Below are 24,535 nucleotides of genomic sequence, written 5' to 3'. Positions count from 1 at the left end.
TTCTTTGCTTTTTAAATGTCTCTATGGCTTTGTTGAATAGTGACCAATGAACCTTCTTGTAGAACATGAAGGGGAAAGGGCAGCACTATAGCGCATGTGAGCATGTGTGCACATGCGCCACACACACACACACACACACACACACACACACACACACCAGAAGACGACTTGCTGAAATCAGTTCTCTCCTTCCACCATGTGGGAAAGGGCAGCACTATAGCGCATGTGAGCATGTGTGCGCGTGCGCCACACACACACACACACACACACACACACCAGAAGACGACTTGCTGAAATCAGTTCTCTCCTTCCACCATGTGGGAAAGGGCAGCACTATAGCGCATGTGAGCATGTGTGCGCGTGCGCCACACACACACACACACACACACACACACACACACACCAGAAAGGGCAGCACTATAGCGCATGTGAGCATGTGTGCGCGTGCGCCACACACACACACACACACACACACACACACACACACACACACACACCAGAAGACGACTTGCTGAAATCAGTTCTCTCCTTCCACCATGTGGGATCCAGGGACTGAATTCAGGGCATCAGTCGTGGTCCCCATTCACACCCACCTCAGAAATTCTGGCCACAAATGGGTGAATTTAACTATGCTTCCAGAAGCCATCCTGGGGAGGAACTAAGACAGTTCTCTCAGGATCCAAACCCTGGTGTTAAATCCTCTAACAAAACACCTACTGTGTAATCTAAGAGCCCGATGACGGCTGGGATGCCATCAGACTGATTTTCTCCTCTGATCCTCTTCCGCAGTGGCACCCCTAGAATCTTCCTCCGGCTCTTCGCTATGCAGGCTAATTGTTCAGCTCCTGCTTTCTCGGGTCTTGAGCCTCCGTTTCGCTTAAGCTGCACAGGCGCTGTAGTAAAAGGCCATGGTCTCTGGGAAAGCCCGTGCAGTAGGAGCCCCTCATCCTTAAAGATCTTCCACAGCACACACAGTCTCCCGTCAGGGTTGCTGAGGTTTCCCAGTGCCCTGATCTTCATGTGATACACACCTCGGGACTGAAAGACATGAAAAGCCTTTTCCTATAAAACCAGGGGTCCCTGGCTTCCATGCATAACTCATGTCCTTCTGCACCCTCTGTTGTTCTTACAAAAACAATGATGTAGAAATTGTCACCCAAATTTCTTCAAATAGCCCTAATTCAGCAGTGCAATATTCTCCCTTTAACTAAGATTGTGGTTTCCACATAAAATCCCTCTAGACTCGTGTGTTCAAATTTGGTCACAGCTGGTGGTACTATTTGGAAAGGTTATGGCTCCTTTAGGAAGTAGAGCCCGGCACACCACTGTGGACCGTGAGGCCTTACAGCTCCATCCTAATTCCTATTGTTTCCTGACTGCTGATGGAATATGACAAAGTGTCTATGTTCCTACCACGCCTTCCCTGCCTTGACAGACTAAACCCTCTGAGTTGCTCTGGTAAAAGGAATCCGTCACAGCAGCAGAAGACAGGCGGAACTGACAACTAAGTGTAATACCCAAGGTCACTGTGGATACAAGGAAGAGGCAGACACTTGTGCCCAGGCCGTCAGGTCTCCACTTATCACTGAAGACAGGTCTACACTACTTATCTTTGTGGTACACGGTTCATCTCAGATTACTGTACCAACATGAGGTCAAAACTCATCAGTATGTATGTATGTGTATATATATATATATATATATATATATATATATATATATATATATATATGAAAAAAAGAACTAAATGTTTTCCAAAGTAAGTTGATAAAACAAGAACTCAGTATCAAAAGTATTCAAGTATATAATACTAAGTTTATTTTAAGCTCAGGTTCCCTGGGTGAAGTATCAGCAACACTAGTCCTGCCATTATGAAGCACTGCAGAGGACACGCATTGTACGCAAACAGTGAACATGCCAACCACGAATGCAGATGTGAATATTACACAGCGTCAAGTCAGTGAGAAACAGAATGTAACATGACTATCGTGTATGGATTGAAATAGACGAAGAATACAGTAATTTTACCCGTTACACTTTGTAAAATCAGACATGAATTTATAAGCAGTGCCTTTAATAAAGACAGTAATTTCATTTCAAATAAATATATTTCCTTTCTATTCCTTTATCATGTAGTTTATTATGTTCCTAACTGGTAAAACGCACCAGATTATTGAACTCAGTAATAATCCAATCCATGATACTCCATTTGTCTTACATTTAACTCATTTGATGTACACTGCAAGTTCACAGAGCAGTTCCTATGAAACTGTTAGAACCTACCCGAGCCTAGTGTGACAGGCCTTTTGGACAAGACCAAGGGGGGTACGTCTGAGCATCCTCATGATTCAGCCTGCTCTTCCCACAAGCGCCAACAAGGAGCGGCTCCTAGTTCTCCTGCTCCTCATAGTGAGCATAGCCACTGGCATAGGTCCTTCCTAAGTTCAAATTATTGAACAGATCTGATGACTCAGCATCTGAGTCCTTCCCATCTTCCTCTTCATCATCCTCTGCTTCCTCCTCCTCCTCCTCCTCATCACGGTATCCAGTATCTCCATACTTGTCCGACGACAGGTTCTTCCAGTAAGCATCATACCCAGAAGCTCCATCTCCTTCTTCTCCTCCAGTCTGCCTGCCAAATTTCAAGGAGCGTGCTACAAAAGACAGTCACATCCACGTCATCAGCCAGTGCCAACACTCACACATCCCACTGCCTTGGAATATACTGTCACAGTGGTGCTTTCTCATAAATGACAAGGGAAGCATTCTCCTAATTTTCTCACAGAAATCTACAACATAATCACAAATAACTAAGGCAAATGGCAAACCTCAGTCAATATCAGTATGTTTCTTATAGCAAATTGAAAAGCTGTACCATATATCTTTCAAGGCTATAAAACCCCACTTGCTTATGACAATACACTTATCTTTTCAAACAAAGAGTTCATAAATATATGTGTGCCTATAGAAAAAGATAAATGTAGCCTACGCATGAAAGCCAACCACTGCACTGATGACCCACGAGAAGCTTACTTGACATGCTAAGATCCTTTGTCTCCTGCGTTTCATGCCCACATTTAGGGCACGGAGGTTGTTTCCCTTTTTCTTGCTTAAACACTTTGCTCCTTGTATGTTCATCACAGAAACAAGCCTATATAAGAGAAGCAGAAATAAGGCAATATTTAATTTAAGATGTAAAACGATACCATCCAGTATTCCAAGAAAATTTGAAGATAGTTTTGCTTCAGGAAGAGTTAAGAATTGTACTGGGATTGGTCACATGCTCTTGATTTCAATTTCTTAAAGGGAAATGGACTTTATCTGGACTCTTCTGAAACACGTCCTAACACAAGGCAGACACTTACAGAGAGGGTGACAAAGAGAGTGGCTTATGGACTTGTCTATGCTTGAGGTTTTTGATAACAAAACTGTAGGTAGTTCATCTTCAGAGTATACCACCCCCCAACTAAGGTGGTTAGGCAACTGAGAAAAAAGGAGAGGGCCACCAAACAACATGGAGTCTTAGCTGACATCACAAGGTGACCAGAGTAGAGTGAACAAAGAGGCTCTACGCAGTGGAAAGGAGCACAGACAAGGCTTAACATCTCAACAGCAGCTCTGCTGACAACCGAAGGCATTCATTCCACAGCACTCGCACAGAACGGAGAAAAATAAGACAGGACATGGACAAGAAAGGGTACAAAGACAAGTGTTTCTAAGATAAATGAGCTCAGGCCAGGAACCCCAGTACTCAGGAAGCAGAGGCAGAATTACTGTGAATTCAAGGCCAACCCAGAACTCAAAGGCAATTAATTAACTAGATCATTCATTAATTTGAGAAACTAAAAGAAAAAGGCACACAAGGTTTAAGTTCCACATATATTAGACTGTAAGTATCCAAGGACTGGAGCAAGAGCACAGGGATTCAAATCAAAACTCTAAATGAGACAGTAAGCAGACACACCTTACATCGGAGACATGAGTGCTGGCCAAGTCGATTACAGGAAACACCTATGGGAGACAAGACTCATCTTAACATCCTGTCAGTTACTCGGCTTTGCATATTATTTCTTGTATCAGTGGATGCTCTCTCAATAGCATCATAGACAAATCAGTCAGCTGCTCGCCTGCATGGTCAAGTACTACAAAGGCACAAAGTACCCATGCTTCCTCCACAGACAATTATTTTTGTCCTATACATTCTGCAAAAGCCTAAAATGGGGGTAGGGAGGTGTTTAATGCAACATACTTTAAAATACTCATGGAAATTCCTGTGTAAATACTGAATTTTACATGCAGTGTGCAGATCTCAGATCAGTGAATGAGCAATTAAAACTGTAGGTGAGTGTTGGATTAGCAAGTATCGCAGAGCAAGAACCATACAACTGACGTGAGTAACTGAGAGTGTCGGTCTTTTCTCTAGGAAGATAACTACTAGTTAATGAGGGTAATACCAGACAGCACAGCATAAATACTCTGTGCACATTCTCATTTCAATGGCCTTTTGAAATTATCTATAAGGATAATTCTAGTATTATTACTATGAACCCAATTAGTAACACTGGTTCTCAACTAGAAAATGCAGAATTGTGGGTGCAGGCTAAACACTGAGCTCAGACACCCGGCCCCTCTCCAGGAAAGAGCCAAGTCCCCGCCCTGCTAGAGATGAAGGAGGCATGGGATCACAGGCTCACAGGCACTGAGGGAGGGAAGGAGAGGCTGGGCTTGGCTGGTAAAGGGAACCTGCAGGTGAAAAGGCCGGTTGGTACACAGGACCAGGGATGCTCTAAGAACAGCCATGATTGATCAAGGCCACAAAATAGTGATTCAGCTAGTATACCACTATTATCCTCACAGAAAATTCTGAGCAAATATTTGGAGTTATTTTGTTTTTCCCATAAACAAAATATACACACCATACAACACACTAAGAGGTAGCATTAAAAAAAAGTGTTCCATTTTAATTAAGTTTCATATTTACACTATTCAGAATCCTAGGTACAAGAACAACTAATAAAACAACTTACATTTAAATGTTTCCGCTTCTAAAACTTGGCAGCTGGCCTGATGCTCAAACTGGTCATCTTCACAGAGAAAATTATGGCAAAATGAACAGCTGAATATTCTGCCTCCTGTGAGATTAAAATAAAACCCACAAATGTAACTTACTAACTTTAAAAATCCATATCCAACAAAGGGGAGAGAGAACCTTAGAGACCATATCCAAAGGTTTGGTACAGCCGCTGGATGAGGGATGGGGCTACCCACACAGCTTAAAAACATTAACACAAAATTGTTCCTGTCTAAAGGAAAAGGCCATCCAGAGACCATTCCACTTGGGGATCCATCCCATCTGCAGACAACAAAACCCAGACACTTATAGCTGATGCCAAGAAGTGCTTGCTTGCTGGCAGGAGCCTGACAGAGTTCTCTCCTGAGACGCTCTGCGAGAGCCTGACAAATACAGCTAAGGATGCTTGAAGCCAACCATTGTCCGATCACAGGTACCCCAATGAAGGAGTTAGGGGAAGGATTGAAGGAGCTGAAGTGGTTTGCAACCCCATAAGAAAAACAATATCAACCAACCAGAGCTCCCAGGGACTAAACCACCAACCCAAGAGTACACATGGAGGGACCCATGGCTGCAGCTGCTTATGTAGCAGAGGATGGCCTTATCTGGCATCAATGGGAGAGGAGGCCCTTGGTTCTGTGGAGACTCCATGCCCCAATGCAGGGGAATGCTAGGGTGGTGAGGCAGGAGTGGGTGGGTAGGTAGGGGCGCTCCCTCATAGAAGCAGGGAGGAGGGGGAGGAGGAAGGGGTTTTCAAGGGGATATCAGGAAGAGGGATAACATTTGAAATGTAAATAACCAACAAAAAAATGAGTCTGAAATATACTAATCATGTACATACTGTATATGTATATAAGGGGCAGCTGACATGTACATATCTAGTAGGGAATTTTATCTTGATAAGCTATGACAAAGTAATATAGTTTGGAAAAGTCCTTATCTGTATATCTTGTCAAAGATGGCAACTAACTTCGGAAGCACATGAGATCTGCGGCGAGCACTTACTCCTCACTAGGACGCGTCTGCACCCCGTCACTCACCGTGGTCCCACACCCCTCGCTCACACTCCACACACTCTGCATCTGTGAGTGGGCAGGCACAGGCGTGGGTGCTAAGACACTTCCTCCCGTGGCAAACCCATGCTTCGCAGAAGTCACATATTGCGCCCTGCAACAAAGAAACGGGAGCTCCAGAGCAGCTACCACAGGACCACTGCAACCTCTAAGGCTGTTACAGAACAAAGGACCAAAGGACAGCAAGTTGGGGGTTGGGGGAGGGGACTGGTTCTGACTCGTAAGATCAGGTGTGGGAAACCTATCTATCTCTCCTTCATCAGCTAGGAATCTAGCGATAAAGAGAGGGGCTCTCAATTAGGCAATCCAGAAGACGGTAAGACACCCAACTCACAGCACACAGCAAAGGGTCTGGGGGAAACTGATAGATGGTTCAGCTGTCATCCTGCTCATCCCACACAAGGACATGGAAGGGTAGCAAGTGGTTATCAGCACAAATACTCATGCCTGGGAACAAAGTTCTATCCCAGGGAAAACCCAGGTTAAGGAAATTACCATAAACAATATACGTAAAACTATTATTACTGGGGCTGGAATGGCTCAGAGGTTAAGAGCACCCGACTGCTCTTCAGAGGTCCTGAGTTCAATTCCCAGCAACCACATGGTGGCTCACAACCATCTGTAATGGGATCTGATGCCCTCTTCTGGTGTGTAGATGTATACACAGATAGAAAGCTCATAAACATAAAACAGTATTACTTTCCTCGAGGAATGTAATTTGGACATGAATTTAAATAACACTGCAGAATATAGAAAAACCATAGCTCATACTTAAAATACTATCTTCTAGTGAAAAAGAACAAAATACATTAAATAATTCACCTATTTTTATTTATGGCTCTAAAATTCCTTGTAAAATTCTATCAAGTAAAGGTAATGTATAATTAATATATACTTTTTGTCAGATTTAATGTTAAAACCTTAAATTCTTTCAAAACTTAATTTAACCAAAAGGCTTGAATGTTGATGAAGGTCTTACTAATTCAAGAAATTTATTTTGTGACGTCTGTTAACATTTTAGAAAGATACATGACATGGATGTATGGATAACCAACTAAAAGGTGCAGAAAGCACTGTTACTCGGCTGGAGAGGAGCTTCACGCTTCATGCCTCCTGACTAGCTTCCCCAGTGCTTGCCACTGACAGGCACTCTGCCAGAGGAGAGTCACGATGCAAATGCTGTAAGCTACAGCTGGGACTGTCCTGGCAAGACACACAGTATCCACATGACACTGGTGCAACAGCAGCATGGCTGTCATGGGAACCACCAACTACTGACTCCTTTAAGGCCTACTCCAGAAGGTGAAACTCATGCCTGTCAGTAACATCAGGACCAAAGACCTGTGGTCGCATAGGTCATATTGCTACTATTCTGCTAATTTGATACAGAATTAAAATGGCTCTTAATGACTTTTTGCTATATACATAGATTAGCATTTCTCTCAAACCTCAGAGAAGCTTCTTTTCTTATAATAAATGGTAATTAACATGAAGACTAAAAACTGGTCAACATGCAGAGGTAAGAGACTGCACAGAGCAGAAAGCTATCTATAAGATATCCCCCTCTCCAAGGATCAGGATCTCTAACAAAGACGGTGGAAGAGAGACGTGGTAGAGGGCTATGAGGAAATTAAAGTGTGCCCAGACACAATGGACAGTTGCACACAGAAATCACAGCAACTCTGACAGAATACACAAAACCTGTCGAGAAGCCCAAAGCCAGCATCATCCCAGCACAGAGGTGAGATGTGAGCCAAGTCACTCCCGTTGGTATCAGACAGGCTGCTGGGACGGTATCAGTTTTCTTTGGGAGTGTGGTCCCTGGTTGGCTGACCATGCTCTAAGGTAGACATTACATCTAAAAGTATTTGGATAAAGTAAATTGGACTCAATAGGTTAAAATAGCATAAAATAAAATTAAAAATAAAGAACCCGGGGTTGGGGATTTAGCTCAGCAGTAGAGTGCTTGCCTAGCAAGCGCAAGGCCCTGGGTTCGGTCCCCAGCTCCAAAAAAAAAAAAAAAGAACCCAAAGTTGGGAGGCTAGAGATGGCATGGACATCTGGGAAGAGGTGGAATCATACTGTATGAAATTCTCTAGGAATTAGTAAAAATTATTTTTAAAACATTAAAATATGGGTTAAAATGACTTAATCCTACCCTTGGAAGCCCACTACACCACGGGTAAATGCCACTTACCACCATGGCGAGGCCAGTGCTGTACACGCCAGCATGCTTGATGACGCAGTCTGAAGACTTCATCATGCACTTGGTCTTTCCTGGTGAGAAGAATGTACATATATACACACCATTAGCCCTACTCACAGCACGTACAGAAAGTGTCCTCAAGTTCCTCTTTGATCTAACTCAAGTGCCTATGGAAATGTTTTCAAAAATTTAAAAATGAAAGGTTAGTTTCCCATTTACACAAATAAAAGAATTACATACATACATATACACTATCATTACCTTAGTCAGATCTTGAGAGATCAGAAATGTATTTATCCATAAAGGTTGTTATATAATGGAACATGCTAATCCATGCTTGCAATAAAAGCAGAAGTTCCAGGTTATGAACTGAAATCCAGTGATCATTTTGGCAGTTTCAAATCTTATAAAATTCAAGTGAATCAAAAGATTGCAAAACCACGCTTTAAAATGAATTTTATATTCATAAATCACAATACAAACTGCCTGGCTCGGACATACCAGTTATTTCTTGCCACAAACTGTCAAAAGGCACAGTAAATGATTATAGAGCCTAATTGTTACACTTAGGTTTACTCATACACAGATATGACCGCAGAGCCTGGAATGCACTCGTCTACAAGTTACGAGTTACATCCACTTGCATTGAGTACAGCAAAGGCAGTTGAGTCTCTCTTCTCCACTAGCTGTGGAACTGAATAAGTGACCTCTTGGAAAACTAGAACAACACTAGAAACTCCCACATGTAGCCCTAACCACTAACCTGCAGCACATCAATGACACCCCCAACCGGCTCCAGTTGAACCCATCCCCATCTAAGTAGAAGTACGACTTGCTCGTGCAGAGAAGCTTGCAGTATGTCTGGAGTAAAGCTGACTAGGTTGCCTAAGGCAAGTCTCCATGAAGACACAGCAGAAATGTCAAGACGGGGAGACCTGGCAAAAACTGCACACTCAGTGTAAGTGTGTCTTCTCATCAGACCTGCTAGTAGACTGAGAGCCTGTGGAGGCTACTTAGGAAACACCATGATTTCCTCTCTCAGAAATACCACTGGGTTTTATTTTGAATTGGGAACAGCTCCTCCTAGACTTGGTGACTGCCACGCAGACACTTGATTGATAAAGACATGCCTTCATGGCTGTGTACTTACCACACTGTGCACAGATTGGTAACTTCTGAACAGAGTTACAAAAATAGCAAAATGCTCTATTCTTCTGCCGCCTTGTCATGTAAAACAAAAAGTTTTAAATAGGGTCAATTTCATATAAAGGATGAGACCAATTATCCCTGTGTTGACTAGTACTTCATCACCTTAACATAAACTAGAGTATCTGAGAAGGAGCCTCAGTTGAAGTCTGCCTCCATCAGACTGGGCTACAGCCAGTGTCCGCAGAGCATTTTCTCAACTGCTACTTGATGGAGGAGGACCTACTGTCCGGTGGGCAATGCCAACCTGGCAGGTGGTCCTGGGTTGTACAAGGGTAGCTAAACCTGGGTCTGAAGCACACCAGTAAGCAGCTTTCCTCCATGGTCTCCGCATCAGTTCCAGCCCCAAGGCTCTGGCCTGGAGCTCCTGCGCTGGCCTCCCTCATCAAAGTATGATGGAGTGAACCCTTTCCTCCCCAAGGGTTATATCACAGCAACAAAGAGCACATAGGACAATCTCATCCAGAAAGAAAGAAAACTTACCTCTGACACTTGTCACATTCCTGTAAAATTTAAAGCAGAACATTAATTGTCTGCTGGATGAAAATGGAACATTTACTTACATCATACAGATTATTTTCTTTCCCAAATCAGAATGTAACTGGTTCTACATCCCAAATCCAGTTCAAGCCATGTGTTTAAGCTCTTGTACATACTCCACTAGCAAGGGTAAACAAAAGGTTACATTCTGTGATCAATAATGGGGAAAAGCCGTATTACAAAAGGAGTTAAATATAGTAGATTCCCTTGTGGTTGTTTTAAAGAAACCCAATGCTAGAGAAAACAGACACAAGTCCCTGCTCAATTTTCTCTTTTAATTAAAACCATCCTATTTGCCTATATTGAGTGGATGCTAGAAATAAACGGCATGAAACAGTGAACCTCGTAAACTATCCACATTAGAGGGGGCTTCTGAAGCTCTCTAGTCAGGTCTACACTAGAGTCAAGCCACCATTGGTCAGCCTTTCGCCAGTATGTTCCGGTCTCTTCTCCCTATGCCTCTACTCCTTCCCCTTTACTGAAATACGAAGATCTACTCCATGGCATGCACTTATGTACGCCAGTCACGGTCCTGTCTGTGAGCGCTCCTCTTTTCTCAAAAGAACCTGACAGTTCCCACTGTCACATTTATACCATGGAATCTGACAGAGTACACCATAAATCAGTCCCGGGACAAAAAAAGGACACAAGCCCATCCTATGAGAACTCTTTCCCTCTGTGACCTTCACAATATGAGACATGATCTAAGCACACTACCTGAAACCAAGGAGCTAAACAAAGCATGGCAACCCTCAAAGGCAGGAGCAAAGAGAACGAAGGCAGAGACTGTCCCAAGGCCTAGCTGTCCCGTCTTTCATCCCTCCTTCTTCCACTACGTGGAGGTACTTTCTCCTAAGGTGAAATGTGTTTCTGTCATTCATAAACCAATGGGTCCTACAACCCTAGGGAATCCTATAAACATATAAAAGAGGCTCACCATTACCAGAGTCGATACAGAGCACATCTTCCCCTGAATAATAAGCACTTGCTAAACTAAGTCATGTGGATGAAGTATTTAAAAACAATCTTCCTCGAGACCAGCCTGCTTACCATAGACAAATTAAATTAGTTAAGAACCTGGGACACATCTAGAAGTCAGGGCACTCAGCAGGAGAAATCAATGAACGGACACTGGCTAAGAGAACATGACCAACACTGAACTAAAGAACATATTGAAAAAACTGCCCCCCCCCCCGTTCCTGCTACCCATTTGCCTTCAATATCTACTGTCACCAGCAGTATACAAGGTGACACTCCAGGCTCGACAAGTAATACATACTCTAACCAAAAAAGGTTACTCAGTAAAGATGCTGACTACACCTCTAACAGGTTTTTCCTGTGGTGAACACGTGAGCACACTGTAGCTGATCATTCTTTTCAGATAGATCTTATACATGGTACTATGTAGTCCTTCTAGTCAACCAAACAGCCCTTGTTTTAAAAGCCTCTCACCATTGAAGCATTGCACGGGTGCTTGGCTAGGTCAACGGTACTTCTTGATGCTCTGAGTTGTTTCTCTCGTTCGCGGCGGTTTTCTGCCTTCTTCCTTGCTCCAGTCTTCTTTTTCGGCATGTTCCCTTCTTTCTAAACAGGAAAACCGAACAGCCATAACTGCTGGGTTCAGTTACACAGTGTTTAGACTTTCCTTAAGTATTAAATCAACCTTTTAACTTTAAATGCACCGAATCACGTCTGAAGCCTTTAGCAACATTACACACGGATTATTCCAGCTGTAGGCTTCTAAACTAAGGCCCTCCCTGCGCTTCAAACAACTCTCAAACTGCATCAGCATCAAGGACCTCATTCTAACTGCCTGAGTAAATGTTTTTTCACCCTATTCTTCTCTTCATTCAAAAAACCGATGTGTGCACCATTATTAAGAAATGACTAAAATACTCGTTTTGTGTCAAGTTGAAATACCCATGTTGAGCTACAGTCACATCTCTAATGCTGTCCACACATAGTATTATATAGTACACTCTCACCTACATGCGGTTTACACAAATATCCAGCAAGCCAAGGGCTGACTGCAAGGTAAACCCATTTTCTCTGAGGAGACTAAGGAACTACAGTCGCTTTCGCTGCCTGTCCCTCATGCCTGGAAGCAACAGTTTTAACAAGTCAGAAGCTTAGGAGTCTGTTTTCCACACAGACATCAATCCTTACAAAACTGGTTTTCAGCACTCAGAAAACCTACAATACTGACAACCAGGCTTCTGTTTTCTCACTCTAATGCCCAATCCTTTCGGGCAGAGAAGTCTTCAGAGCTAATTAGTGGTTAATCTTCGTGGCCAAGCCACGGGGCCGTCAGTCAGTATTTAAAATTGAAGTCTGGAGCGTGTGGCTGAGTGTCCAAGGGTGACCGTGGATGCATACTCTACCCACTAAGACATCTCAGAGTGATTCTATTTCTCGAATCTGTTTATGCCAACGACGAGAGGTTTCTTTCAGCTCAAGCTAGAATTCTAATGACAGCAGAGCGACACTGGGTTCCAGGCTCTGGGAGGCCTGGAGGGGGGTGGCGCGGGGAGATCCACGCGGCTCGCAACCCGCCAGCCGCCCGCGAGCCCCTCACGCCTTCCCGGCCCACCCAGTCACGCAACCTCGCGGGGACACGCCGCTCACCTCAGTGGCCGAGGACGCAGAGGCGAGGCCAAGCCGCGGGCCGGAATGGCAGACACAGCCCGTTTCCAACAGTGGGCGAGAGACCGGATATCCTGCAACGTCAGAGCACCAAGGTTGCACACGTAACCGGAAGAGTCCAGCGCGTCCCGCCCAGTTCTGCTTGCTCCGCCCCGACCTCGCCCCCTTCCGGAGGAGGGGGAGAGCTCGCCTTCCCGGAAGTGGACTTGCTAGGAAGAGAAGAAGCGCCAGCGTTGCGAATAGCGGTCAGAGAGCCTCAGGATCTCAAGGCCTCTGCTATCTCATTCTAATTTTATTATTTTACTCAGAGAATTGAAAAGTCCAAAAGGAAAGGAGAGACGAACCCACAAAAAATTTTAAGAGGGAAAAATTACTAGCACTTTTTGCCTGATTCTTCTGAAATCCTTTTCCTTTCTCTGAACCTGACAAGCCTCACATCTCACACTTTTATTTTTCTTTGTTGTTTTCTGAGACATAATGAATGCAAGTCCGGCCTTGAAGCCACGACTCCCCTGCCTCTGTCTCTCTGCTAGGATTATAGGCATGCACATGAGAGACCACAGTTTCCCACGCCGCCACCCCCCCCCCGCCCTTTTTGTTTTAATCTCACAACACTAATGTTCTGAGTTCTGAGGGGTCTTTTGCTTGCTCTTTGCTGTGTGCATTCTGTTCCTTTGTGAGCAAAGCTTCCCACGTTCTCTGCTTCTGCTCTGAGGCTGAGATCTGACTATACTTTCCCACAAGACTGTTTGCTTTAAATAACACTGGAGGTAAATGTTCCACTCTCACTCCCCACTTACCTTTGGGTAGAAAGTCCTTGACATTACTCCGGGTGCCGCACGCGATTATCTCTTACTGCCTGTCACCTTCTATATTTTGAGTGGAGCTGTTTTAGACTCACCCGTATTTTTGCCCTTACCTTTTAAATCCAATAGAAAACGTCTCATTTTAGTCTCTTGATTTTTTTCATCCCCATCTGCTATCACCTTTGCTACACTCCAGGAATCCACTCTCATAACCACACCTCGAACCTTATCTCAAAGAGAGCCGTTTTGTCAACGAAATCGGAACTCCAATGTCTTAGCTTACTGGGCTCCTAACCTGTCCTCTCCTGTGTTCTCTTGTTTAGTCATCTTTTTCAATTTTCCCCCCAAGTTCCACTTAATCCCATCCCACACAGTCCCATCTCACCAGTCACAATTCATCACATTTTTTTCCTACTCCTGATAATTAAATGATGTACCTGTCCTTATATTGATATTTGGGGTGGGGTGCTGATACACTGTGTCACTGAACTCAAGCCTCTCGGGATTCTCCTTCTGTCCTATATTTCCCTAATCTCTCATTCCCATTTACAACACTATCTAATCAAAACATCTTGCTTTCTTCAAGCTTCCTCCACTTGTATTAGTTTCAACAGACATCACCACCTCCTCTTTGTATAAAATGAGGGCATGACTACTCCAAGGCTCCGGTAAGGAGAGGATTTCATTATAGAAGTGAGGGAGAGTACTGCCAGAGGCATCTGAAGAGTCCAGAGCAGGGAGAGAAAGTTGTAAACCAAGCATGGTGAGCAGACTGAACCAGCCGTGAGAGGAGAGAGGGAGAGAGGGAGAGAGGGAGAGAGGGGGAGAGAAAGGAAAAAGAACAAAGAGGAGAGAGAGCCAAGAGAGGACCAGGAGATCAAAGGAGCCAGGAGAGCTCACAGAAAAAATGTCAGCATTCTATCAGAATAAAATGCTGAGGGAAGGGAAGTCCACGAGCTAGATGAGTTTAGGGGAGGGGCTGAGGTGAGATGAGCAGGCAGTCATGTGCTATTAGCTAGTAGGGGCCACACCTCACCTTCTGCCCTCAGTCTTTTTGAGACCTGATACTCTTTCACAAACACAAAATGTTAACAGAGCTAATATGGATCATGGGCTTCCTCCTTGCATTTTAGGCACTTTGCCTGTGTCCTCAACAATGCCACACACAAGGAAACAAGGAGATAGGCTGCAGCTTGGTCCACAATTCTGTAGCTTGAGTATTTGTATTCTCTTGGGCTTGGAACAAAGTTCAGTTGAACGTTTGCCTGGCATCAGAAGGACTATTGATACCGTAAAATGGACTTAAAGTCTTAAATGATTCATTAAAACAACACTAGTAAACCTATTCCATATAAATTTAAATAATACTCACAAGCAAAACTGATAATTCTTTTCTATATGATAAGTGAAGGAACCCTGACCCAGCACTGTAATATAACATGATCTTCCCGATCACGTGCTTTCAAGGTCCGTGTGCTCCCTTGCAGCCTTCGCCACCACAATGACTCCTCCTCCTTCACCATAGTCTTATTGTGTGGCCCACACTCCTGCCTCAGCTTCATAAGGGCTGGGATTACAGATGTGGACCAACCACATTTGGCTTTTCTTCCTTGTTCTTTTGTTTGTTTTATAGTTGTACAAACTGAGCAGTATCCTCACATACTGCCCATCCACTCTGCGGGTAGGAACACCATCCTCTAGCATCTGCCTCCTCAGCTTTCTTCAGATCATCGGTCTTACTACTGCCCACATAGTCCTTGCCATTCGTTATGATATTTGTGCCAACGTATGTTCTAACTTAACCTTAGCCACATGCCTAGTGTTTAGATGGAGCTGGGGGCAGACTCTAAGGAGGCATCCGTGCGGGTTCCAAATAACAGAGAAGATTAGGCATTAACTGTGGGAGACATGAAGATCTTTGTGCCCGTGGATGGGCACTGGAAACCTGTGCTCATGACTAGGCACTGGAGGAACCTGGAAGGTAAGCTTGCCGGGTTGTTCTTTCAAGGGAAGGAACACAATACCTGTTATCTACCCTGAAGGCTTCGGTGGACTGCTTTCCTGCCTGGTGACCTTTGTGCTAGCTGTGTGGCCTGCCGCAGACCACCCAGGGGAGTGTGTCAGCAGAGGGACCAGGGCTTAGATTTCAGGTAGAGACGGGATTCGGTGGGACAGACAGACACAAACTCGAGGTGTGTGCCGCTGCAAAAAGTTTTACTTCCTGGCACAGATTTAAGCAGTTAGAACAGGTACATCATAACTGGCAGTCATCCAGCTCTTCTTCATCACCTCACCAAATGTCCCTTGCAAGGAGGAAAGCTGACCGTACAGTCTAGGAAACAGTTCTCAGCCGCAGACAATAGTTTAGAAAACTGCAGTTGTACTGCCAGACTTGTGGGCACCAGGTATGCATTCAGCATTTACCTTTGTTTTAATAAAGTTTAAACTCTATATTTATGGCCCCTCAGAATAATAAGGAAACTTTTGTAACCGTTCTATAATTTCTTTCATTTCTTGCTCAATGTTAGTTTCTCTTTTCCTTCGAGTTAACTCTTGATAAGTTTGTTCAACTTGTTGGAATTTATCCACCTTTCTAAAAGAGTCACTACTATTCTGAATCATGCTAAACAAAACTTTCCCAAAAGGGGGAAAAGACTTTTCTGGAACAGCCATGTTGTTAGTAACTGCAATTAATTTCTCTCCTATTTGCTGGGAGCTAATGGGTACAGCAGTTGAGTTCATCGCAGCCGTTGAGTTCATCAGGATCAGGATGGTGTGAGACGTTTCCGTCTCTGAACTTTCAGTTCCTGAGACATCTAAAGGTACATGACCATCTTCCCACACTGCTGTATTCTGAAAATCAGATATTGCTGACAGCTTAAAGTTGCTAAGATCACCAAGGCTACTAGAACAGAGAAGGCACCTCCACCGCAAGCATAGACCCCAGTCATCATCTTTTTGTAGGGAGACTGCCAGGGACCTCCAGGAGGCCAAGCCATTCTAGGCACACGCCTCTGTTCTGGATAGAAACGAAGCACAAGAACTTCTTGTCATAGAGACTCTACTGGAGTGGGTGTGGCAGTGGCCAGAGACTTTTCAAGTGCCAGATTCTTTCAGACACACACACACACACACACACACACACACACACACACACACACACACATATATATATATATATATATATATATATATATATATAGGCTTTTCTCGGCCAATCAAAAACCTGCTATTGCCAGTCAATCTATAGAACCTATCGTTGTGGACTTTACTTTCATGTAGCCACACCTGTTGTGGATTGCCTTGGTGCTGTTTGTGTTTTGATGGTAATTCTGCTTCCTCAAGAGGGGCTGCCCAGGTGAGGAGTGGATCACATACTCAGGTGCTGTCACATGAACCTTCTCCCCATTTTAACTGGTCAATAAAGATGGCAGAAGCTAATCACTGGGTAAAGGATAAGGTGGGATTTCCCAGTCCCAGGAGGAAGAGGAGGAGAGAGGGGGGAGAGGGATTCAAACCAGGCCTTGGAGCTGATAGGAAGGGATGGCATGTAGGTCTCAGGGACAGATACTTTGTAATCTCGGCTGAGGCTAAGGAGAATGGAGCAGGATATTCTTCCCCCAGCAGTTGTTTTATCTGGCTGGTTAAAATACTAAGGCTGTCTGGCTGCTTTCCATCCCCAGAGACTCTGGTGGGCAGGAGGCAGGGCTCACCTGCAGACCAGTCATTAGAGGTTTGGCGAAGCTCGCCATGGGAGCTGGGTGAGGTGGCTGTTGCCGGCACTGGGCAAGGAGCAATCGTGCATTTTAAAACTACTCACTACACAGGTCTGGTCTGTATTTAGCTCACTTTGTTCCTCAAGGACATTTGGGATGCTTTGTTGTAGATGAGGGATTGAGTTAATCATTACCAGATAATCACCAAAATGTTCTGTGCTTAAATTTGCCTAAAATAAACAACTAGGGGGCAGACTCCCCAAGTTTGAACCAACAAGGGCTGCTGAGTCCTGCTGAGGCAAATGTCTTCTTGGACCTTCCATGAGCATCACTCCGCTGGCCATGAAGGTTGCAGAGGTACCCACCATTAACTGGAAAACGGGGCCACATTCAGGCTCAAAGGACTCAGGAGAAGTAGAAATGTAGGACTTTCAGTGTCACAACCCAGCCCATGACATCAGAGTCTCTGACCAACACTCTGACCTGGAACATGTATGCTCCTGGAGTTTTGTGATTAACATCCTTTGGAGGTCCGCCATACTTATGATTAAGAACTGAGCTGGTTCCTCAGTTTTTTTCTGCCTTCCTACTGCAGAATAAAAGCCTCTTTATTTCCTAGCAGAGACCCACTCCATTTTACTGTTAGATTTTAAAATCCAATTGAGCACTTTTGGCTTTGTTTCCTGTTCTCAAGTAATTAATTTCACTTAGCATCAGGTATTGCTGTTATCCTTAAGACTACTGTTTCTCTCCTATTTTCCAATCGTCTGATACATTGCACCCATTAGAATATTACCCTCCATTAGAATACCATCCCAGTTCACGACTGATGAAGATTTTAACTGCTGCACCGTTACCTTGTGCCAAGGACTCTCTGTCTCATGCCTCTCACCAGTAAGAGGTCCTCAGAGCAATAAAGTTGCCATGATTCAAGTCATAAATCCTATCTTTTATGGACCATCTCCGGCACTAACTGCCTTGGAAAGACACTCGAGTCAGCATTAAGTAGAGGCAGTCCGCTTGAGAAAGCATTTGGGAGCAACAGGTGTGGAACATGTGGTAATGGATCCGACAGAGGAAGGGATGACCTAAACCATACTGTCAGTGAAGGACTTGGCTCTGAATCTGAGACATTTCTTCAGGATTGTCCTGACTTGGGGTAGATGAACTGGAACTTTGTAAGTCTCTGACTTTCAGTTTTGCATAAGGGCAACCGAAGGAAAGAGGGTGTCCTGAGGTACACCACTAATGAAGAGATTAGACAGCTGACTAGGGTCAGCCTGCTGAACTCCAGCCAGCTCAGTCACACAGACTGTCACCTCTGGAGAAGGACATTTATTGATAACAAAATAAATATTCAAAGAATCTTACAGCTCAGACCACCCCCCATGAAAGACTCCAATTGGTGCGCTTTAGAAACAACAGAATCTGAAGATGAGGGGTCTATATGCCAAATATATAATTAATTCATTTAATGTATAGGATAATTCTAAACCATAAATATAAAACTATAAAATTCAAATTTATGTATAGAAACTACACAAAAGTAAAATATCTCCAAGAAATAATTAAAGCCAAATGACAGCAGATTTTAATGGAATTTGATGGAGTAGTATACTTAAAGGGATAGTACAAAAGGCATAGACTATTTAAACCCAAGCAGGAGGAGGATGTCATTATGTATTTGAAAGCTTCATATGTTAATAAGACAATATTGTATAGTATCCATCGCAAATAAGTAAGTGCACCTGCATAGAGGGCTTAAAGAAAACTCACAAACAGTAGGGTCCATGGAGAGTAGGAATTACAGCATTATCAGTGAGAGGAGAACCATTGTCAAGGTGACCCAGTCGGCTATCCATAGAAAGGAAAATGAAATTGGAAAACCTCCTTTACAACACCTAAAAAGTCCAGGTGAGGGCTGGAAAGACAATGATTAAGAGCACTGGTTGCTATTCCAAAGAACTTTGGTTAAATTCCCAGCACCCACACGGCAACTCACAACCATCTGTTAACTCCAGTCTCAGAGGATACAGCACCCTCTTGTGTTATCCATGGGTATTACACACACGTAATGCACAGACATACATGCAGACAAACACATAAGATAAAAATTATTTTTAATTTTAAAATTCCATATAAATTGAATACCTAACTGTACAAAGCAAAACTATGAAGGCAGCACAAGAAACACAAAGGGGACGTCTATAATGAAATGGGACTAATGCCCAAAAAGCAATAGAAACAAATGAATTCAAAAGTTAAAATGTTTACATGATCGAAGGCATCACAGATATAAGGAAAGTATAAATCCAAATGAAAAGAGAAAGTTTTGACAATCCAACTGACAAAAAGTGTATACGCAGGAGAAATTACTTTCTAGGAACACTGTAGAAAATCCTAAGGAATTATAGGCAAAGAAATATAGACAAAGGCTTTTGATAGAATGAAAAAATCTGATTACATTTAAAATATCCAGATTGGCACCAGAATGGTATGCCATTTGTGATGTTTAGAGGCTTGTGTAGATGAGCATCTGAGACTCGGTTGCTGGTGCTGTTTGGGGAGGTTAGGAGATGTGACTGTGTCACTGAGAGAAGACTTTTGAGAATTAAATTTATAGTTGTTCACTCGGCTTCTTTCCTTTTGACATGGGAGCCCTCAGCTTTCTATTGCACCTGCTATGTCTGCCACATGCTGCCATGCTGTTGCTGCCACCATGGACTCCACCCCACCGGAATCATAAACCCAAATAAACACTGTCTTCCATGAGTTGCTCTGGTCATGGTGTTTTATCTTGGCAACAGAGAAGTCACTGATGGCCCATTGACATGCATCACATTGACCAGAACTTTGAAAGCCTGGCAATATGAAATATTAAATCTGGTGGAAGTTCATATTGTTACACTTGTGCTAGCTATATTGATGGAAATAAATTATATGCAAAACCAAGGACTTTAGTCTCTTAGATGTCGAACAGAAGAAACACACAGATATAACACTGTCTAACAGCAACATTTTAAGTTATATACAATCTATGTAATAGTAAAAATTCATAAATTTAATCCTTAATAATCAAAGTAGGCAACCGCAACATATTATGTATAGATTAAAGAAAAAGCAAACTGAAATGTGTAAAATTGTAAGCACAAATTGTGCGCTTTATTTATACATATATAATAGACTAAGGAGAAGGAAGAAAACATGCCTAGGAATGATACATACCAGCTTTGATCCCCTGGAGAGGAAAGGAGGAATGATCGTGTGGGGCTACCTAGAGTTTTAGGTTTCATAACTATACCAACCCAAATCCACCAGGATGCCAATGCCAAAGACAAAAAAGACCAACAATACTTAGTGTCGGTGAAGACAAGCAGCATCATAACTTGGGACAAATGAATATTATGGGACGTGAAGAGCAAATGATTTAACATATAGATACATAGTAACAGATAAGTGATTTACCCTCTAATTCATATATCCATTTGCTATAAGTGTATGTAAAAGAAGTGTAGGGTAATGTCAGGGTAGGGAGGTAGGAAGGGGTAGGTGGTTGGGTGGGGAAGGGAGAGGGAGGGGGGATAGGATAGGGGGTTTATGGATGAGGAAACCGGGAAAGGGGATAACATTTGAAATGTAAATAAAAAATCCAATAAAAAAAAGAATGTTCATAGCAACCCTAATAAACTCCAAGTTAAATAATCCAATCATCCCTTGTCAAGACAATGAGTGAATGATTAGTGATGTAGTCACACATATTCTCACAAGGCCCAGAAAGTTGCCTTGGGGAGGCAGACAGAGGGGAGAAGGAAGAAAAAGAAAAAACATGAGCATACAGGAAGAGAGAAAATACAGATAGGTAGGTAGGTAGGTAGGTAGGTAGGTAGGTAGGTAGGTAGGTAGGTAGATAGATAGACAGACAGACAGACAGACAGACAGACAGACAGACAGATGATAGGTAGGTAGATAGACAGATGATAGATAGATAGATAGATAGATAGATAGATAGATAGATAGATAGATAATGGACAGACAGACAGACAGACAGACAGGTAGATAAAGTGCCCAAGCAGGCAAAGTGCCTGGATTATATAGGAAGAGCTTTTGGGGGAGGGGAAGCCCAGTCTTTGGACTGGAAAGTTGAGCATAGAGGGTGGGGTAGGCCAGACATGCACTGTAACAGGTAGGGACTGAGGGAAGCTGGTTTGTAAAATATATACCTCAGCCATTTGTCCCAGGTCTGAGTCCCAACATCCAGAAAAAGACTGCATTGCTGTATTAGTCTGGGTTCTATAGAGTCACAGAACTTAAGGGAATTTGCTATGATGACTTACAACCTGTAGTCCAACTATGCCAACAATGGTCAGCTGTGAATGGGAAGTTCAAGGATCTAGCCATTGCTCAGTTGCAAGAGGGTAGGGTAGTTGTTTCTGCCGGTCTCTGTAGAAGTCAATTCCAACAGACCAGACATGCTAGCAAGCAGGCAATGAAGAGTGAATCTTCCTTCCAATGTCCTTGTGTAGGTCTCCAGCAGAAGGTGAGGCCCAGATTAAAGGTGTGTACTGCCATGTCTGGATCTGGGGCTTGTTTTGTCCCAGGCTGACCCTGAACTCAGAGAGCTCCTTGCCTTAATCCCCTGGGATTTAAGGCGTGAACTTGCCTGGGCTTTAGCTCTTCACAGCTACTAAGCCTCAAGATCTCCATGCCAAGATCCAGGTCAGAAATTTGTGTCTTCCTGCCCCAAGATCTGGACCACAGGTGAGCCCTCCAATTCTGCACTGTAGTTCGTTCCAGACGCCATCAGGTTGACAATCAGGAAAAAACACTGCAATGGCTCTCTGTTCCTGGCATCTCAGTTCTCAATTGGCCTGACTGGTGATTCTTTGGCAAGTTTATAGTACGTAAGAGGGGAAAAAAAGCCTTACACTGTTCAGAACCACCAAACAACTTAAGTTCCCACTTTCTGAGGCTACCATAGTTTATTACCCACTGATCCAGTTGGTCACAATGCAGATATCAAGAGTCTCCTATGACCAATCAGTTGAGGGCTTTTTCTAGTCAGTGTTCTGTTGCTGTGAAGAGACTCCATGATCAAGGCAATGACACTCATGAAAGGAAGCACTTAGCTGGAGCTGGCTTACAGTTTCAGAGGTTTAGTCCATCATCATCAAGCTGGGAAACATGGCAGTGTCCAGGCAGAGATGATGCTGGAGAATCACTGAAAGTCCCACATCTGAACTGGCAGGAAGAGTGAGAGCCACCAGTGCCTGCTTTGGTCTTTTGAAACCTCGAAGCCCTCTCCTAGTGACCCAATTGCTTCCAAAAGGCCACACCTATTCCAAAAAAGTCACCCCTAATCCTCAAGTGGTGGCACTCCCTGAGGACATTCATATATACATGAACCTATTAGAACCATTTTCATGTAAACCACCCCAGGGCTGGAGAGACAGCTCAGTGGTTAAGAGTTTCAGCTACTCTCTCAGAGGGTGGGGTTATCCCCAGCACCTACAGAGAGCACACAGCTCTCCAGAGTACTATCCCAGGGTGTCCAAGGCCCTGCTCTGCCTTCTTTGGGTGCTAAGCATACAGAGTGGTGCGTAGACATCCGTAGAAGCAAAACGTCCTCACACATGAAATAACATCAAATCAAATCAGATCAGATTTGTTAGATCTCGAAAAGAACGGATGCCTCCTCTTTAGATCTGTGAACGCAGAGCTCTACAATCCAGACGCTTTGGTCTCTATGAACCCTAAGAGGCTACACTAAGGCTTTGCAGTGTGACCCTCAAATTCTAAGTCAAGCACATTACCTCAGCTCAGCTCTATTTCTGGGAGGTGTCTAGCAAGCAAGGATCTGTTTGGCTTCTTAAGGTTTTGTAGTGTTCTAAAGTAGAACATAGAAGCAGACAGGAGGGGATCAGGCAGGCCTGAGGCTCGAGTGTTGTTGGGTACCCACCAAAGAAGACTGCCCAGACATGGTTTAGGCCAACTACTACTCCAGTGTAGCTCAGAGCCTTTCTCAGTGTGAGCTTTCAAGCACACACACACACACACACACACACACACACACACACACACACATATCCCAAACACACAGCAACAAAAATTAAAACCTAAAAAACAAAAAACAAACAAACAGAAAACCATGTTCTAGGTTGACATACTTCAATGAACAAGAACAGTTAGCCAGAAACAGCTACGCAAGCCAAAAGCAAGGTTAGCACACGTGAAGACCTACCCAGATCTATATGAACTTTGAGGCACTGGGCCTTTGTTTTAGTTCTGGCGGGTGGTGCTATCTGCATGCTGAGTTTTACAGCCTGAATGTTACTACCATCATGGAGTCAGTTGTGCTAAGGTCTGGGGCCTTGTTGCATTCCCTACTGGTCTCAGTGAATGTGTCAAATCATGAGCTGATGCTGATTTAGTTTAAGATGCAGGGCCAATCAGAATGAGAATTAGAGGCCCAACAGGCGCTCATAGCAGGGTAGTTAACCACAGGGGCCAAGAGAACAGAGCCTGATACCAATTATTTCCCTAACCATGGCAAAATTTTTAAAAAATGACAAGAAAAGAAGAAGAAACAAACAAAAGAAGAAAGGAAATAAAAAAAAAAGACTCCTGATCAAATAGCATAGTAACAGCAGGCTGGTTTTTTTTTTTTTTTTTTAAGTCAGACATATTTCTTTAATCTCATGAGAAGTAAATCTAAGCCTGTCCAATTTTGTAGAATCATTTCTGTAAGGGAATTTGCTCTTTTAATACCTCTAGATCCTGATCAACCGGTAGATTTAGTGCTGTGTTTATAAAAAGACAAAGGGGGGGGGTATGTTCTATGGAGGTCTGGGGGAAGGGGTTGCCTCAGTGGACCCATGCTGAGACATCCCTTCCCCCTGAGGGACCAGCCACACAATGGTATAGTAGAGAATAGAGTTTATTCAGGGCATGGGGAGGAGAGTAGTAGGGGCGAGGGTGGGGGGTAGGGGGAGGGGCGGGTAGAGAAATAGAAGAAGAGAGGAAGAGAGGAGTAGAAGCTAGCCATGAGAATGTGGAGAGAAGAGGGAGAAGGGAAAGGGGAGAGAGGAGACAAAGGGGGAAGAGGGTAAGAGCAAGAGGGAGCAAGAGAGTGAGGAAGGGGCAAGCAGCCCCTTTTTTAGTGTCAGGCATACCTGACTGTTGCCAGGTAACTGGGGGTGGAGCTTAGACAAAATGCTAACATTTAGTTTGGAAAGCATCCAAAGAGGACACACCAAAATAGCAGGAATCAAATTAGG

The 24,535-nt window shown here is 43.7% G+C and overlaps 1 protein-coding gene and 1 long non-coding RNA gene across 2 annotated transcripts; one reads left to right on the top strand and one right to left on the bottom strand.

The window, feature by feature from the left end:
• Positions 1–1,774: 1,774 nt before the first annotated feature.
• Positions 1,775–13,061, bottom strand: Zfp330 (zinc finger protein 330). Its single transcript, NM_001108443.1, is given in 10 exon segments — positions 1,775–2,654; positions 3,034–3,151; positions 3,965–4,011; positions 5,028–5,132; positions 6,112–6,238; positions 8,342–8,421; positions 9,501–9,571; positions 10,040–10,059; positions 11,549–11,680; positions 12,722–13,061. Coding segments are annotated over 9 exon segments (954 nt in total). The 5' UTR covers positions 11,669–11,680; positions 12,722–13,061; the 3' UTR covers positions 1,775–2,388.
• Positions 13,062–15,176: 2,115 nt separating this feature from the next.
• On the top strand, positions 15,177–20,033 carry LOC147999406 (uncharacterized). Its single transcript, XR_015644067.1, has 3 exons — positions 15,177–15,526; positions 16,262–16,367; positions 19,920–20,033. It is a non-coding gene; the product is annotated as an uncharacterized LOC147999406 (long non-coding RNA).
• The last annotated feature ends 4,502 nt before the right edge of the window (positions 20,034–24,535 follow it).

This window comes from Rattus norvegicus, chromosome 19, assembly GCF_021556685.1.
Source record: "Rattus norvegicus strain SHRSP/BbbUtx chromosome 19, alternate assembly SHRSP_T2T, whole genome shotgun sequence".
NCBI classification, from domain to species: Eukaryota; Metazoa; Chordata; class Mammalia; order Rodentia; family Muridae; genus Rattus; species Rattus norvegicus.
Note: the sequence above shows the minus strand (reverse complement) of the source record. Positions and strands in the feature narration are given on the sequence as shown.